This window comes from Piliocolobus tephrosceles, chromosome 4 (genome assembly GCF_002776525.5).
Source record: "Piliocolobus tephrosceles isolate RC106 chromosome 4, ASM277652v3, whole genome shotgun sequence".
Classification (NCBI taxonomy): Eukaryota; Metazoa; Chordata; class Mammalia; order Primates; family Cercopithecidae; genus Piliocolobus; species Piliocolobus tephrosceles.
This window is the reverse complement of record NC_045437.1, coordinates 139,364,373-139,381,920: the sequence shown is the minus strand read 5'-3', so window position 1 is coordinate 139,381,920 and position 17,548 is coordinate 139,364,373. Positions and strand designations below refer to the sequence as shown.

The window sequence follows — 17,548 nt, the reverse complement described above, 5'->3', positions numbered from 1 at the left end:
TCTTTCTTTCTTTCTTTCTTTCTTTCTTTCTTTCTTTCTTTCTTTCTGACAGGGTCTTCCTCTGTCACCCCGGCTAGAATGCAGTGGTGCAATCATAGCTCACGGCAGCCTTGAACTCCTGGGCTCAAGTGATTCTCCCACTCGGTTTCCTGAGTAGCTGGGACTACAGGTGTGTGCCACTGCACCCAGCTAATTCTTAAATTGTTTTTGCAGAGACAGGGTCTCTGTATGTTGCCCAGGCTGGTCTCAAACTCCTGCCCTCAAGTGATCCTTCTGCCTCGGCCTCCTAAAGTACTGGATTAAAGGTGTGAGCCACTACATCTAGCCATGAACCTAGATTTTGCAGTAGATTCTTAGATATAACACAAAAAGCACAACCAGAAAGAAAGAGGATGAATTGTACTTTATAAAAATTAAAAACTTTTGTGCATCACAGTTCACTATCAAGAAAGTGAGAAGCCAGGTGTGATGAACTATGGTCATACAACTATAATCCCCACTACCTGGGAGGCTAAGGCAGGTGACTTGAGCCCAGGGATTAAAAACCAGCTTGGGCAACATAGCAAGATCCCATCTCTCTCTCTCTCTTTTTTTTTATGGGACAGAGTCTTGCTCTGTCGCCCAGACTGGAGTGCAGTGGCGCAATCTTAGCTCATTGCAACTTCCACCTGCTGGGTTCAAGTGATTCTCCTGCCTTAGCCTCCTGAGTAGCTGGGATTACAGGTGCATGCTACCACGCCCAGCTAATTTTTGTATTTTTAGTAGAGATGGGATTTCACTGTGTTAGCCAGACTGGTCTCGACCTCCTGACCTCAAGTGATCCACCTGCCTTGGCCTCCCAAAGTGCTGGGATTACAGACGTGAACCACTGTGCCCGGCCCCATCTTATTTTTAAGAGGAAAAAATTTAAAAGGAAAAAAGAAGGGTAGAAGACAAGAATAAGAAAAAATATTTGCAAATCATTTTTCTGATAAGGATTTCGTATCTAGAATAAACAAAGAACTCTTAAAATTCAACAACAAAAAGACAAACAACCTAATTAAAAATAAGCAAAGGACTTGACGTTTCTCCAAAGAAGATGTACAAATTGCCAATAAGCAAATGAAAAGATGTTCAATGTCAAAAACTTGTACACAAATGCTTACAGCAGTATCATTCATGATTGTCAAAAACTAGAAACAACCCAAATGTTCTTTGACAGGTGCGTTGATAAGCTGTGGTACTGCCCAGACAGTGGACGCTCTGCAATAGAAAGCAAGGTGTTATTGATGTGTGCAACAGCATGTATGAATTTAAAATGCATTAGGCTAAGTGAAAGAAGCCAGTCTCAATCTCATACATACTGTATGATCTCATATATGTGACACTTTGGAAAAGAGAAGACAGTACAGGCAGAGAACAGAAAGGTAATTGTTCTATATCCTGATTTGGTGCATTTATTCCTCTACATGCTTCTCTAAACTTACAGGAATATACACCAAAAAAGTGAATGTTACTGTATGTACACTAAAAGTAACTTCTAAAAATATATAAATAACACTAACCTTCCACAAGTGTGGAAGTAGAGACTATAGACTGTAAATACACAGAACTTTCCAGGTTAAAACTCCATTATGTTTAATCAAATCCTTTAAATTGGACACCATGGTTCGTCTTGGTTTTAAAAGATTAGGAAACTCGTGTCGATAGGAGGACAGATGTTTAATAGGCATGTGGGGACAAAAAGAAAACTGTATCCTGACTGCCTCTCTGTTGTAATCAACTTTTCTCTTGCTGGTGACAACTGTCCCAAGTGAGGTCAGAGGTTACTTTCTCCCATGGGCATTTTCTAGCAGGCCCAAAACAATGGCCAGCGGGACACAGAAACCCAGAGCTCCCAGCTCCTTTCCAGAAGGTCACTCACAAGCACTAGGGATAAGGCCACCTCAATTCAAACCTTACCACACCAATGCTTTCAAAAGAAAAAATGGCTGTTCCGAAGAAGAGAGGGTAGGTCTTCCAGCTTGCTACCAGTGGCAACCGGCTGGGGTCTGGGATTTCCTAAAGGAGAGAGAAATGCTATGAGGTAGTCACTCTTAAAGCACATTTGAGCTCCTTTAAGAGAAGGGTAATCTGAAATGAGACCTGATTTTTTTAAATTGAATATCAAGAAGTTTAGAGAACTTCAAACGGATGTAGGCCACGATCAAAGTTGATTTCAACACTGCACAATACCAAAGAGCCAGAGGACGGTATTGTCAAAGTACTGAAGGAATAGTATCTCATAGAGGGAAGTTTGGTTTATCAAAAACCTCCAAAAAGGCTGGGTGCGGTGGCTCACACCTGTAATCCCAGCACTTTGGGAGGCTGAGGTAGGCAGATCACTAGGTCAGGAGTTCAAGACCAGCCTGGCCAACATGGTGAGCCCCCGTCTCTACTAAAATACAAAAATTAGCTGGGCGTGGTGGCGGGTGCCTGTAGTCCCAGCTATTCGGCAGGCTGAGGCAGAAGAATGGCGTGAACCCGGGAGGTGGAGCTTGCAGTGAGCTGAGATTGCACCACTGCACTCTAGCCTGGGTGAAAGAGCGAAACTCCATCTCAAAAACAAAAAAATCCTTCAAAAGAAAACCTTATACACCACAGATTAGCACCGAATGCGCCCACGAACACCTTTGAATGGACAGTGGTCATGGGTGCTGGAAATTCCTGTGACTGCAGTCATAGCAATAATCTAAGGAGCCCAAAGTGTGAAATAGGAAAGATCCATTTTCTTCTTTAATGAGCTGTAAATTGAAGGGGAGAAGACTGTGTAAAATAAATATTCTATATATTGTGTGACCCAGAATGTGAAAATGATGACAGAGCCATTTTTCTAACTGGGCAACCTTTGGAATTGTGCAAAAATGTATTAAAGGTAGCTATCTCTTTAGGAAATTCAATTTTATAGAATTCATCAGTATCTCCTAAGGAATATAAGACTGATCTGCAGTTATTCTAAAAAGGTTGACTTATTTTTACTGAATTTCACGGATAATGTAGCTTTTTTTCTCTTGTGGTTTCTTAAAAGGGAAGAACAACTGGAATTTATTAAATATGCCAAGTGGCTTCTGAGACTTAACTTTCTATGTAGTGTTGTCCATTACAAAAGAAGAATTAGGCTGGGCGTGGTGGCTCATGCCTGTAATCCCAGCACTTTGCGGGGCCAAGGCGAGGAGATCACTTGAGGTCAGGAGTTCGAGAGCAGCCTGGCCAACATCGTGAAACCCCATCTGTACTAAAAATACAAAAATTAGCCGGGAGTGGTGGCTGGTGCCTGTAGTCCCAGCTATTCGGGAGGCTGAGGCAGGAGAATCGCTTGAACCCGGGAGGCAGAGGCTGCAATGAGCCGAGATTGTACCACCGCACTCCAGCCTGGGTGAAAGATCGAGACTCTGTCTCAAATAAATAAATAAATAAGTAAATGAATAAAAGAAAAACTAGAAAGACTAGCAAATTAGGAAACTGAGAAAAATTCAATGTCCATAATTCAACATCAAAGACATAACTGACATTATAATAGATTTGCTTATAGGTTTTTTTTAAAATTAGTAACAAGACACTTATTGAAAGCTTATGGTTTTTGAGACTCTCTATGTATACCTCTGTGACTAAATATTAGACTTTTTTTCTCTTGCCTTCCTTAGGGGTAATATTGGGTACCTGAAATTGTACCCTATGGGTAACTCAATAACTTTTAGCTGTAGTATAAGAACCTGTTTTCACCTGCCTTTTGCTGTCAGCCAACCATTATAGGAATGGTCTACAGTTCACCAACCAAGATATTTTCCTTGCAAGCACATTTTTTTAAAAAAAGCCAGAATTTGACATAAAAATAGGCATTTGGAGAAAGAACATGAACAAGGAGACAATCAGAAGAATGGGATTGCACGGAGACATCCTTGTAGAAGAAATGCTACAGTGAGGTGCATGTCTCTCAGAACACTCTTACCCACCTACAGGGTTGCCTCCAGGTATCTAAAGCTCAGTCTATCCTTGATACAAAAACCCTGCCCAGTGGAGTGGGTAGGTGCGTGGTGTGCACTCACCTGGGTAATGAACTGGGTGATGATGACCAAGCTGACCAGCATGCTGATGTTGGCCAGCATGGAGAAGATGGTCAAGATCCTGAGGTTCCGGATGAAGACCAGCAGCACCAGTAAGGGCAGGAAGGAGAGCATATAGAATCGTGAGTCCATGGTGGGGGTCAGAATCACCGTCTCATTGGAATGGCAGTTGTTGGTTGTGCTATTAACAGCTTCCACTACCTGAGGAAGGAATGGGAGAAGCAAAAAGGGGAGATGATGACTCTTCTAACCTCATGGTTTACTCAGTGCCTTGCCCCTAATCAAAATCCCTCACAACGAATGGGAGTGTCCCACAGTGCCAAATCTCACAGTGAGTTAGGGTGAATTTAGAACTTATTCTGAACCCTCTGCACCATACTACCTCAGAAGAGGCTGAACAGGCTGGTCGCAGTGGCTCATGCCTGTAATCCCAGTACTTTGGGAGGCCGAGGCAGGTGGATCACTTGAGGTCAGAAGTTCGAGAGCAGCCTGGCCAATATGGTAAAACCCCATCTCTACTAAAATTCAAAAATTAGTCATGTGTGGTGGCATACGCCTGTAATCTCAGCTACTTGGGAGGCTGAGGCACAAGAATCGCTTGAACCTGGGAGGCAGAGGTTGCAGTGAGCCAAGATCACGCCACCACACTTCAGCCTAGGCAACAGAATAAGGCCCTGTATCAAAAACAAAAAAACAAAACAAACAAAAAAAAGAGGTTGTACAAATAGTTAAAAAATAAGTGTAATACCAAATAAATAACTGGATTCACAGTGGCTATTTGTTAGCTTTTAGCAACTAGTGTCCATTTCTCCTGATACCAATTTGATTTTGGTGAGTTCTCTCTTGTCACTGAATGCAGTGTTGGAGGACTGTAAATCACAGTCATGTGGTAGAGCTAGGGAATTAGTCTTTGGCTCAAGCTGGGGCATTCAGACCCTCTTCCAGGAGTCTGAATGTAAACCTAAAGCATAGGGACCTAAGGATGGACTAGAAAAGGGTAAAGATGAATTCCGATAGTGGATTCTTGAGGAGGCTGCTCATTAGTTCTACCATCTACATCCTCCTCGCTACCCTGGCTCCTGTTCTTCCCTCAGATCTGCTTTTTAATTTAGTGGAAAGTAATATCCTTCCATGGAACTTATTTTCTGCTTAAATTCCCTCAGAATCAGTTTTTTTTTTTTTTTTTGCGTATAACCCAAAAGCTCCATCATTTACTGTTTCCTAATTAACACATACACTTACTGATTCCTAATTGGTACAATACTGGCATTTTAAATAAAAAACTCTTTCTTGTGTGGATTGGACCACTCGTTGCAGAACATTTAGTAGCCCTAGACCCCACCCAATGAAAGCCATGAGCATCCCCAATTATTGTGATAAACAAGAAACCATCCCCCACTCCCCCACACAATATAAACACCCCCTTGTAAAGTCAGGGGTAGGTGGATGCTACCACCCTCCATTTAAAGTCAGCATGACCTAACTGATACAGTCTTATTGGATAAGCAATATAAATCACTGCAGAACAATTAGGAACTAGAGTTTAGCAGGAGGAAAATGTAAATGCATTGATAATCTCAGTACCAAGATGCTAACATCTTGGAAGATACTCATCTATATATTTTCTACACAATATCACAAATTACATATATTATACCCATTCTTTTTACTTTACAAGACTTCAATCATAGCATTCACTCTTTTTTTTTTTTTTGAAATGTCCCTTGTACTTAACAATACACTGTGGATACATAAATGAATCATTTAAGTATTGATTTTTTCTGATTCCTCACTACAATCAGAAAAATAACTGGAACATTAGCTAGGTACTCAAGGCTCTCCATAAATGGTCCCTATCAAACCTTCAAAGTTTCTTCCTCTCCCATGACCTACTCTTCCTCCTGTAACCAATTGTATTGCTTCTCCTGGGCAATCCCATAAGTTCCTGCCTCCTGGTTTTCACTGATTCCTTCTCCCACCTTGGCTGCCACCACTTTTTTTCTCCAACCTGTCAATACGCAGCTCAGATGCACCACCCCTCTGGAGGAGGCTTTCCCTGCTCCAGTGATCTCTGCAATGTAGTTTGCACCCTGACCTCATGTTGTTGTTGTTAGTGGCATCCTGACCTGGCACCAAAATATCATATTGATGTTTAACTTACTAGGTTATAGAACATACTCAACTTGGCCTGTAAACTCCTTGATACAATGTTTGCCTTGATAATAAATGCAGATGATAAATAAATGCAGATAATAATAATTGCAGATGGTGAGTATAGGTCTGTACATGTCAGATTGCTTTCTAAAGAGCAATCTGGCAATGTTTTAAGAGCCTTCAAAACAATCAAACTCTTTGACTCAGTAATTTTACTTTAAGAAACATTAAGGAAATAAAGAAGTGCACAAAGACCTTTGTGCCAGCCAATGGATTATAGTAGAGAAACAAAGGGAAACAAGGAAAATGTCCAGCAACACAAGATTGATTAGGTTATGATCAATCTGTGTGATGGAATATTATGAAACTATTAAAAGTTACATGACAAAATGTAAGGATATTGCAAAATGCTGACCAGTTAAGGTTACATTAAATTATAACCATGAATAATTGGATTAAGAGTAATTTTATTTTATTTTGTTTTCTTTGCAGAAGAAACACAGCATAGGTTTAAGAACTTGTGTCAGAAGGCCTGGGTTTTTAACTCTGGCTCTGTGACCTTACATTATAGAGTTTATAATCTCAGTCTTCTCATCTGCAAAATGGGAATAACCACAGTACCTGCTCTAATAAGGTCATGGAGATAATTAAATGAAGGAAAGCATGTAAAATACTCAGCACTGTACCTGACATAATAGAAGCTAACTCTGAAAGCTTACTATATTTTTCTTCTAGCTAGTTTACATTTTTGAATTTCTGGCATACCACTATAAGCAGATAAAGAGCCCTAAAGAACAGTTTTCTTTTTACACTTACTGATTAAGGATGGCCTCTGCTATTACCCATATTATTTTGTTCAAATTGCTGTAAGATAACTTGTAGGTTAGATCAGAAACAATTCCTAGGAGAAACAATTCCTAGGGAAAACAACTATTAAGCCATAGATTAAGTACCAAGGCTGGATGTGGTGGCTCACACCTATAATCCCAGCACTTTGGGAGATGGTGGGAGGATCACTTGAGCCCTGGGGTTTGAGGCCAGCCTGGGCAACATTGCAAGGCCTCGGCTCTACAAACAATAATAAAAAAATTAGCCAGATATGGTAGCACACACTTGTGGTCCCATCTACTTGGGTGGCTGAGGTAGGAGAATCACTTGAGCCTGGGAGTTTGAGGCTGTAGTGAGCTATGATCTCACCACTGCACTCCAGCCTGGGTGACAGAGCAATATCCTGTCTCAAAAAGAAAAAAAAAAAAAGGAAGAAAGAAAGAAAGAAAGAAACATGACCCAAAGAAGATTAGGAATCATCAAAAGAAGACCCATATCGATTTTAGAAGCATTAAGTATAATTAAGCTTCAAGGCAGGAAGATTGACAAAATCCAAGGGTCTTTCCAGTTCAGTAGAGATCAACTTTGAGGACAGGTCTAAGATACAGGACAAAGGGTATTGTGGCAAAAGTAACCACACAGAAATCTGCAGATATGTGAACTAGGGGAGGCAAGTTTGACAACACCTAGTTTAACTTCCTTTGTTGTATTGATGAGGACCCAATGAAGCAGTTTGTTAAACAACTAGCAGTGGTGTGTCCTTGTCCATCTTTTCCCCTCCCGTTTTCTCTAGAAGCCTCTACCTGTTTTAAATTATCAGCCAAAAACACAATGTACACACAGCAGAAGCCAAGTTGGGTGACAATAAGGAAGAAGCTCACGATATGCCTAGAAGGGAGAAGAGAGGGAAAAAGAAAACTCGTTATAAAATAAGTCAACTTGTCAGTTCTGTTTCTTGCCATTCTGCCCTCTGTCCCCAGGGGTTGGTGGCCCTGCACCAGCGCACTTGGTCCTTCCACCACAATCAACAATGGGGCAAAGAAGTGAGGTAACAATAGTTCTTTTTTTTTTTTTTGAGATGGAGTTTTGCTCTTGTTGCCCAGGTTGGAGTGCAATGGCACGATCTCGGCTCACTGCAACCTCCACCTTCCAGGTTCAAGCAGTTCTCCTGCCTCAGCCTCCCTAGTAGCTGGGATTACAGGCATGTGCCACCACGCCTGGCTAATTTTGTATTTTTAGTAGAGACGGGGTTTCTCCATGTTGGTCAGGCTGGTCTCAAACTCCCGACCTCAGGTGATCTGCCCGCCTTGGCCTCCCAAAGTGCTGGGATTACAAGCATGAGCCACCATGCCTGGCCAACAATAGTTCTTTTTAAAAGATGATTTTTTTTTTTTTTTTGAGACGGAGTCTGGCTCTGTCACCCAGGCTAGAGTGCATTGGCGCAATCTCGGCTCACTGCAAGCTCCGCCTCCCGGGTTCCCGCCATTCTCCTGCCTCAGCCTCCCGAGTAGCTGGGACTACAGGTGCTGCCATCACACCCGGCTAATTTTTGTAATTTTAGTAGAGACGGGGTTTCACCATGTTGGTCAGGATGGTCTCGATCTCCTGACCTTGTGATCCGCCCACCTCGGCCTCCCAAAGTGCTGGGATTACAGGCGTGAGCCACCGCTCCCGGCCTTTAAAAGATGATTTTTAACCACCTTCACACTCTCAGCTCAGCAAGTGGTAAAATTCTTCTGGTCATGAGCCTCCCCCGATACCTGGCTTGGTGGCATTCCTCATCATTGATACTAATTAATGTAGGGCAGCAGGCACAATGTTTTTATTAGCTACCATTCACATTTGAAATTTGTTTTGCCGTGTGCCAGAACTATGTTGGGCACTGAGAATATATAGACAAATAACATACAGTCCCTTCCTCTTGTGGTTTATAGAATAATGGGTTAAGTGGACAAAAATTCTTATGACATATCGTTAAGGGCAATGGTGAAAAGGGAATTTTATCAAATTATGGACAGACAGAAAGCCTTGTTAGCCTTGTTAGAAAACCCAGTACCTAACAGACAGCTCCTTGGGAAAGGGAAGAAAGAGAGTTGAGGGGAGGAAGAGAGAGGGAGAAAGAAGAAGGAGAAGGAGAGAAAGAAGAGGAGGAGATAGAGGAGGAAGAAGAGGAGGAAGAGGAAGAAGAAGGAGGAGGAGGAGAAGGGGGAAGTGGAGAGGAGGAGAGGAGGCAGAGGAAAGGATGAGGAGAGGATAAATAGAGGAGGAGGAGAGGAGGACAGGAGGAGGAGGAGAGGAAGAGAAGAGGAGGACAGGAGGAGAGGAAGAGAGGAGGAGAGGAGGAGGAGAGGAGGAGGAGGAGAGGAAGAGGAGCAGGAGAGGAAGAGAGGAGGAGGAGGGGAGGAGGAGAGGGGGAGGGGGGGAGGAGGAGAGGAGGAGGGGGAGGAAGAAGAACTAAGAAAGAAGAGGAAGAGGAAGAAGAGGAAGAAGAAAGAAGAAGGAGAAGAAGGAGAAGGAGAAAGAGAAGGAGAAGAAGAAGAAGACAAGAAGGGGAAGGAGGAGGATGAGAACAATTTTAGGAGAAGGGGAAGAAATGACACATTCGGAATCTGAATCTTTGAGCTTGAGGTTCCTATAGGAGACATTCAGGACAACTAGATATTAGGGTCTGGAACTGTTGAGTTGTAGTAGTGGATAAAGCCTTGCAAAGGCAGAGCAGTGTTAGAAAGTGTGCAGAATGAGGAGAGTAGAAGGCAGTGTTCAACCTTGGAGAACATCAACATTTAATAGAAACAAAAAAGCCTACAACAAATGCAAAGGAGTGGCTAGAAAGGTAGGAGGAAAACTAGGGGGAAAGAGGTTTAATAGTAGCCAAGTGAGGAGAGAATGTTGAAAGAAGAGAATGGTCGATTATACCCATTACTGCTGAAAGGTTCTCTAGGGCAAGGAAGAAGCAACAAGAAGGTCTTTTAGGACATTGCTTGAAAGACCTTCAGCAGAATTATAAGGACAGCAAAGCCAGGTGGCCTGTGAAAGAGGTGTGGATGGGATGTAAGGCAGTAAAGTCAGAGGGTGGTCCAGTGTTGATGGCGCCCATTTGCTCATTACTGTAGACTCACTGTCTGAAGCACTTTATGACACATCGTAGGTACTGACACACAGTAGACATTTGTTGAATAACATATATTGAATGTAAGATAGGATGGTGGCTACGATGGTAAGGTCCAGGAAGTTTTATTTACTTGGTTGATGATGATGATGATGATGATTATTATTATTATTATTATATCTTAAATTCTGGGGTACATGTGCAGAACGTGCACTTTTGTTACATAGGTATACATGTGCCATGGTGGTTTGCTGGAGACACAGGAACACATTAAATGCTGAGAGGAAGAGCCCATGCTAAAGGAATTCCAGTTATACGAGAGGCAGTAATTCATGAAAGAAGATCCCTAAATGGAGCAGGGAAATCTTCTTTATATGCCCAACAAGTAGAAGGATTTGAGGGTCTGTGACAGGCAAGTCTCCTCCTGGGTCACACAATTGGGAAAATTCTGGTCATTATCCAGTAGTCTTCCTTGTCTGTCCCACAGACTGAATTTGTGGATTACTCTTGTGAGTATGGGCTTTGAGCAAAGGGTGGTGCCAGGCCCATGATACCATACAGACTACCTGCCACAGGCAGGGGCACACCATAAGTACTGCAGCAGTTTACGGAAACACAGTTCAAAAGAGACTTTGACAGTCTAGATGATGCTCAACAAGAGGAGACAAGCAGGTGGGGACAGGTCTGAAACAAGGACAAAGGAGTAGATTTAGTCCCAAGTACCAAAGGACAAAGGGTGTTGACCTGTTCTCTGTCAACTCTGAGAGCTAAAAGGTGGGATTTTTCAGGGAGGAAGACTTTGTTCAGCTCAACAAATGGTTCTTAAAGTCTTGGTCTTTTCCTCCCTTTTCTTCTCACTATATAACCTCTCCCTAAGAGACCTCTCTGTCCCTGGCTTCATGGCTGATGACTTCAATTCTGGATTGGTGCATGAAGATAGGCTTAAACCCATGCATTCCTACTAGACATCTCCACTTGAATGTTTCTCAGGCACCCCAAACTCAACTTGTCCAAAATAGAAGTCATCAGAAATGTGAGTCAACCTCGACTCTTCCTTGTCTCCCAATCCCAGGATCCAGTTCCTGATCAAGTCAACTTTTCTTCATCCCACTGCCACCAACTTGGTCCAGGCCACCACTGTGACCTGGCTGGACACTTGTCAATGGCCCCCTCATGAATCTGCCTAAATCTGCTCTTACTTCCTTATAATCTATTCTCCTCACAGAAGCCAGACAGATCTTTAAACAATACAAATATGATGACTCCCCTGATTAAAACCCTCCAATGGCTTCGTGGTTGCTTTTAAGAAAAGAACAAATAGAGTCTTTGTTTCAGAGGGTCTAAAATGTACCACTTGATTGGGCACCTGGCTCCTTCTTCAGTTCCACCTCCCTGACTTTCTGCCCTCAAGCTACCTGGTCTTGTTGTACCTTGAATCTGTCACCTATACCTTCTTGCTTCAGGGGCCTTCACACCCTCTCTTCCTTCTTCCAGCCCCACCCTCCAGGCCCCTGTCCACCTTCCCTGAGGTGATTCTTCATTCTTTAGGACTCCTTCCTGCAGAACTCATCTCACCTGTCCCACCCTAGAAAGCCCTCCTCTCCCCCAAGCCAACACACATCTCTTAACCTGCCTGGTGGCAACCAGTCCTTCTTTCCTTCATCGTACATATCCAGGCGGTTATTAAAGAACTCTATTCTAGGCTGTTTAATATCTGCCTTTCTCACTGGACTATGGGTTCGATGAGGGCAAAGCCTCGGTTTTCTTGGTCCCCATGGCATTTCCAGGGCCATAGGAATAACTGGATAAATGTGGTTTAATAAAAGAGTAAATAATATTAAAGCTGCATAGCAAAGGAATGAGCACCCTGTCACTGTCACTGGAGATATACAAGAAGTGGGGGTGGATCAGGGATGTTGCCAATGAATCCCTTCCATGGACAACATCTAACACAGAAGTGCCAAACAAACCACCTTTCCAGGGAAGAAGTCATCCCTGATAGCAGCATTTTCTCCTCCTGTGTCCTACCCCACTGCAGGCACAGCAAGAACAGGTTACCTTCCCCAGTGAGCGTGGTTCTGGAGCCAGGCGCTGGGGCTGGCTTCTAGTCCATGCATCACCGTGTCTCCATAGTCCATAAAGGGCTTGTTAAGCCTGCAGAAGAGAGTGCATAGACAATTTCCAAGAGATAGTTTAGCCTAAAATCACATGGTCAAAAGTCAGGAGACACAGAACAAGGAAGGACACAGCTAAAGAGCAGAAAGAACACAGGGGCAGAGACCTCAGGCTTTGACACTCAGCAGTAATTCCTCGGTGGCTTGTTTTCCTTACCTGTTAAATGAGGCGGAGACTACACAGCAAGAATCTAATGCACACCTTGCATGGGGATGGTAGTTTTCATATCCATGATCCCATTGGATCCTCATGACCATTCTCTGCACAGTTTGTGCCCAGTTTCCAGAGGAGCCAACCAGATAAGCACAATGGCCTGACTGAGATCTCCTAAGGAGCCATGCAGAAGAGCCTCACCTGAGCTCCCTGCTCCTGAATGCTCTTCTCTCTTTCTTGGCCTTATTGGAGAAAACTAAGAAGTAAACTTCTATTATGCATAGGATGTTTCTGGGCTGTCCCTGAGAACCATGTACCAAAGGAATTGACACAAGGAGGCTGTTTTCCTCACCTCTTACAGAAACGCTGGGCACACCTGACCAGGATGTGCATACAGTGGCAGGCGATTAAGCCCATCACCAGCAGACTGAGTGGGCCCATCTGGAGGAAGGGGAGGCAAGGGGTGAGGGAGGAGAGAAGAGAATGCATTTATGAAGAATACTGCGAGCTGGGATTGGTAGCGCAGATATCATGCAGGACTCAAATAACTCTCTAGCAAACTGGGTTTAAAGCCCTTTTGTAGCAGCAACAGCTATTCTTTCAAATATGACCTCAAGTAATATTCCAATAAAGCACATAAAGCAATTACAATGGGGTATACTGATGGGAGTAGGGGGACACAGAATCCTGACCATGTGTGCACTTTGTGGCCCCTGAAACATCCCCAAGGAGACCTGGTCCTCTATAGAGCATACTTGGAAAACTGGGCATAGTCCAATCCTTGCATTCTGCAGGGGAGGAAACTAAGGCCCGCAGAGCAGGCAAATGACTTACCAAGGGTATAAAGTCTGTGGCAGAGCCAGAACTCAAACCCAGGCTAGATGTCTAGACCCTAACCCCGCACCAAGCTGCCTCCCAGAAAGACTGCTCACCACAGGTTGCTAAACCGCTAGAGCCTCTCCTCTTACTTCCCTTCTGCAACTGACCATAAAGCCCCCACATATGGCGCCTCTCTTACCAGGATGCCCGCGTTCTTCACAGCGAGGGATAGTCCCAGGATCCCTGTGCCCATGTTGCCTTTCACCAGGTGAATCAAGGCCTGGATCACTCTAAAGGAGAGGAAGGAGATGTGAAGTATGGGTGTGTGGAGGTGAGAAGATCCAGCAGTCATTCCCTCGCAGCATGCCAGCACCTGATAGGCGGGCTCCTAGCCATCTCTCAGTCCGTGTGTCCTTGCCTGGCACATCTGGGTCTCCTGTAAGGTTACTAACCATCCCAGTTTGCCCAGAACTGTCCTGGTTTTAGCAGCTAACACTCAATATATGCTGCAACACTTGCTATATGAGACACTGTGCTAGGTGCTTTGAATGAGTATTATCTCATTTAATCTTCTTGTCCAGGCTCTGACAAAGATACGATTATCATCTTGCAGGTGAAGAAACGGAGGCACAGAGATTTGTTAATGACTTATCCACGATATATTGGGGAGCCGAGATTTAATGCAGGCCTGCTTCAGAGTCTCTGTTCTTCACCCCTACTTCTGCTGAGCTGCCTCCCGGAGATAGACAGCGTAAGTAAAGAAACAACCCCATTTCATAACTGAGGAAATGGAGTCTCAGAGTGGGGCAGAAACTAGCTCAATGTCATAAAACTAGTAGTAGAGACAGGCTTAAACTCAGAGAAAAGGGGAAAGGGCAGGCAGAAAGAAGAAATCATTACGACTTCTGAATAAACAGGTCAAATGACTGGGTCCCCAGATGGGATCTGACGGGACATAATCATTGAGCTCCAGAGGGGTTTCTTTTCTCAGCCCAGGGTATCAGGGCTGGAGAATGCACGCCTCCCCTCCCCCAAACAAAAACTCAGACCCTTCCTTTAAGACAGATGTGAAGGTTTGCCCAGAGGACAAGGTCTAAACCATGAGGAGAAAAAAATGTTTCAGGGAGGTACCCTCTCTATTAGTGGAATTACAAAACAACCTATTTCTACACGTTTTTGTACCTGGACCAGGTTAAGTCAAGGTGAGCATGGGACTTACACGTGCAACTTTAGAAACTTTGGAAATTTCCCATGAGAGCCTTCTGGTTAGGAGACTTATTCTTTGTAAAACAACAGAGGTACTTTGGAAGGAGCCCAGTCTCTGGGATTTGACAAACCAGAGATTGAACCTCCAGGCCACGACTTAACTAGCTGTGTCATCTTGGGCAATGTGTTCAACTTTGTTGACCCTCTGTAAATGTCAGGAGCGATGCTATTTTTAAAAGATGCTATTTTAAAAGAATCTATGGGCAGAGGCTCAGGAAGCTTCATATTGAAGCTCTAAACCCTCTAGCTTCCTGAGTCTCTGTACATAGATTAATCAAGGGTTAAAGAGAACAATCGAGGGAGAAAGGGGGTGGAGAGTCCCCGCGTGCCTTTCTCCCTGTGGGTGTCCACATCGCTGACTGAGCACTACACCCTACTCGCCAGGCCAGCAATGGGCTTGTTTTGCAACTAGGAAAGGGTCAGCGGGTTACTTTGGAAATTTCTAACTAAAGGACTTAGGAAATCAGAATTTAACTATGGGCCACTCAACCAACTTGAAAATACAGCGCGGTAAGTCATGCAAAGCACCAAACTGGGAGTTGGGAGACGTGGGTTCCAACTCTAACTCCTTTCTTTGGTCACCTTGGACTGTCATCTTATTCACAGCAGCCAGCGCTTACAGACACTGTGTCTGGGGGATTGATGCTCAAATCTCCCAGGAGGAGAGAACTATCATTGACAGAGGAGAAGCTGGGCACAGAGAAGTTCTAGCATTTGCTCTAGCTAGCAAGTAGCTAAGTGGGAATTCGAGCCCGGGTGAGCCAACCCCATCGTTGCCACGCTTACCCAGCCTGTTATGTGGCTTCTGGCTTCTCCCCAAGCCACAAGTCTCCCTTTAGCTCTCACTTGCTTTATTCCTTTGATCCTTAAGTTGCTGAAATTGCCACCAAACCTTGTATCAGTGCAGGACACAAGAGATAGGTGGTTCCCTCAAGGCCTCTGACTGAGAAATGCCTCTACTTAGCAGTGGCTGGCCCCAACTTATAGACAGCTCACTCTAAGGGTCACTAGTACTTAGCAACTCCCAGGACTAGCCCTGGGGCAACAGCACCGGCAGCAGGGCCAGTCATTGTGTCCATCCCTAAATTGTCCTGCTGGATGGCTGTGGGGAGGGGCTTTGCTTGCCCCTTACAGTCCCTCCCTGCAGTGCACCCCCAAAAAACACATCCTTCGATTTTGTTTCCATGCACCCTCCTTTAGTTCACACTGCCACCTGTTTCGCATATCAGAAAACTGGGACTTAGAGAAGGAGCAGAGCCACCACTTGAACTCAGGCCTTCTGATTCTCTGTCCAGTGCTCTTTCTACTATGCTAGTGGCGCAAAAACTTTCTTCTTAAAGCAGCAGAACCTCTTCACTACCACACCCCACACCTTTTTTTCCTAAGTAAACTAGCAAGTCTGCTTGGGTGGTGGGGTCAGGTGTGGGAAAGCGAGCTGCAGCCCTGTAACTCGGCTTCCCTCTTTTTTTGTGTTTTGAAAGCCTAGTGAAAAATCCCCACTCCCCACCCCCTGGAAAGTGGAAAAAACTAGAACCTTCCACAAAGTGTGCTTTTTAGTGTCATCTGTGCTTCTCAGTTGAAGTAGAGGCCAGGCTTACTGCAGGAAGGAGGCAGGGAGGAGGCAATACTTAGTGGTCAGTGAGGCCACCATAGTTTTAAGCTCAGGACTCACCTTCTCCTCCAAGAAGTTAGGGATTCTACCTCTATCCCCAACATTAACATCGCTGGCCAGGAACAAAAATGTGGCTTTAGGGTCAGCACTGAATTCTAGCCCCTATCCTAACAATGACTCAGTGTATGGTCCAGGGTAACTGAGCCTCAGTTTTCCCACCTGTACCTGTTGGGGGCTGGATCACTATATCCCTAAGGGCTTTTCTGACAGCCTTTACTTCTGCCCCTTTAATCTCTCAGCTTGACTCAGCCCATGACTGCACCTTTTGCAACCTTGGTCTTTCATCTGCACAGTGGGTTGAGGGTCAGACACACCCACCTCAGGGTTTTTGCCAGTGCAAGCTTCAGGCTAGCAAGCGGAGATAGGGATGGCAGAAAACAGCACTCACGTTATGCCCTTGGTCTTCTTCAAGCCTGGTGACTCTGAAGGACTTTCATCCAAGAATGTAGAGTCCTTGTTCTCCAACTTCTTGGCACTTTCAGGAGGCGACATAAGGTCCAGTTTGACAGCAACGGCTCCCTCAGTACTTTTTGTCACAGACATGACTGCTTAAGAAATGAGGAGCTCAGGGTGACTAAGAGGTCTGCTCTGGAAGGAGAGAAGCAGGAAGGTGTCTAGTGTAGATGTACACCCCAGCACAGTGATGTGTGCCCGGCCTGGCTCTGGCCAAGCTGGAACGAGGCCCCGCCTACCTCCCTGGAGGGCACCTCTTCCTGCCTGGAGAAGCCAGTGGAGAGGATTCCTGGGAGGAGGAGGAGAGGAAGGAGGGATTTGGAAAAGGCATCACCCATTCTTACTGGTATTACTTAATAATAATCATAATGATAACTATTATACTGATAATTTTAATAATGAATATCTATTAAGACCTTTACTAAGGAATAAGCAATCTTCTAAGTGTTTTATCTACATTTTCTCATTTAACCCTATCAATTAAATAAGGAGAAAACTGAGGTTTCTTGAAGTAAAGGAAACTGCCCGAGGTCAGACAGCTAGAAAGTGACAGAGTTGGAACCTAGCCCAATTTGTCAAGGTTTTCAACCAGTAACCTATTTCTGCCTCCAAGAAAACACCTACAAATCCCTCTCCTTTTATTCATCTCAGGGTAGAGGTTTCCATATCTCACTGGCTCCACAACCTGCTGAAAGACATGCCTTCTGGGAGCACCCCATTCTTAAATTGGAACAAAAACCGGACAGTCACTCACTTATCTCTAATTAATTCTTAGCTTTTGTGAGGCTCCATGGAGTGAGTAAAGGGTGTTCTTCTGGAAACAGGGAAGAGGCTGAG

General features: G+C 44.3%; 1 protein-coding gene across 1 annotated transcript in view; it reads right to left on the bottom strand.

Moving 5' to 3' along the window:
• Window positions 1-16,931, bottom strand: part of SLC36A2 (solute carrier family 36 member 2) — a 33,063-nt gene extending 16,132 nt beyond the window's left edge. Inside the window, exons 1-7 of the mRNA XM_023227079.2 lie at window positions 16,647-16,931; window positions 13,520-13,610; window positions 12,854-12,942; window positions 12,232-12,327; window positions 7,868-7,952; window positions 4,065-4,283; window positions 1,942-2,040 (exon numbers count right to left, since the gene is read on the bottom strand). Of these exons, the coding sequence (XP_023082847.1) occupies window positions 1,942-2,040; window positions 4,065-4,283; window positions 7,868-7,952; window positions 12,232-12,327; window positions 12,854-12,942; window positions 13,520-13,610; window positions 16,647-16,801 (834 nt within the window). The 5' untranslated portion in view covers window positions 16,802-16,931. The remainder of the gene's footprint in view (window positions 1-1,941; window positions 2,041-4,064; window positions 4,284-7,867; window positions 7,953-12,231; window positions 12,328-12,853; window positions 12,943-13,519; window positions 13,611-16,646) is intronic.
• Window positions 16,932-17,548: the final 617 nt, after the last annotated feature.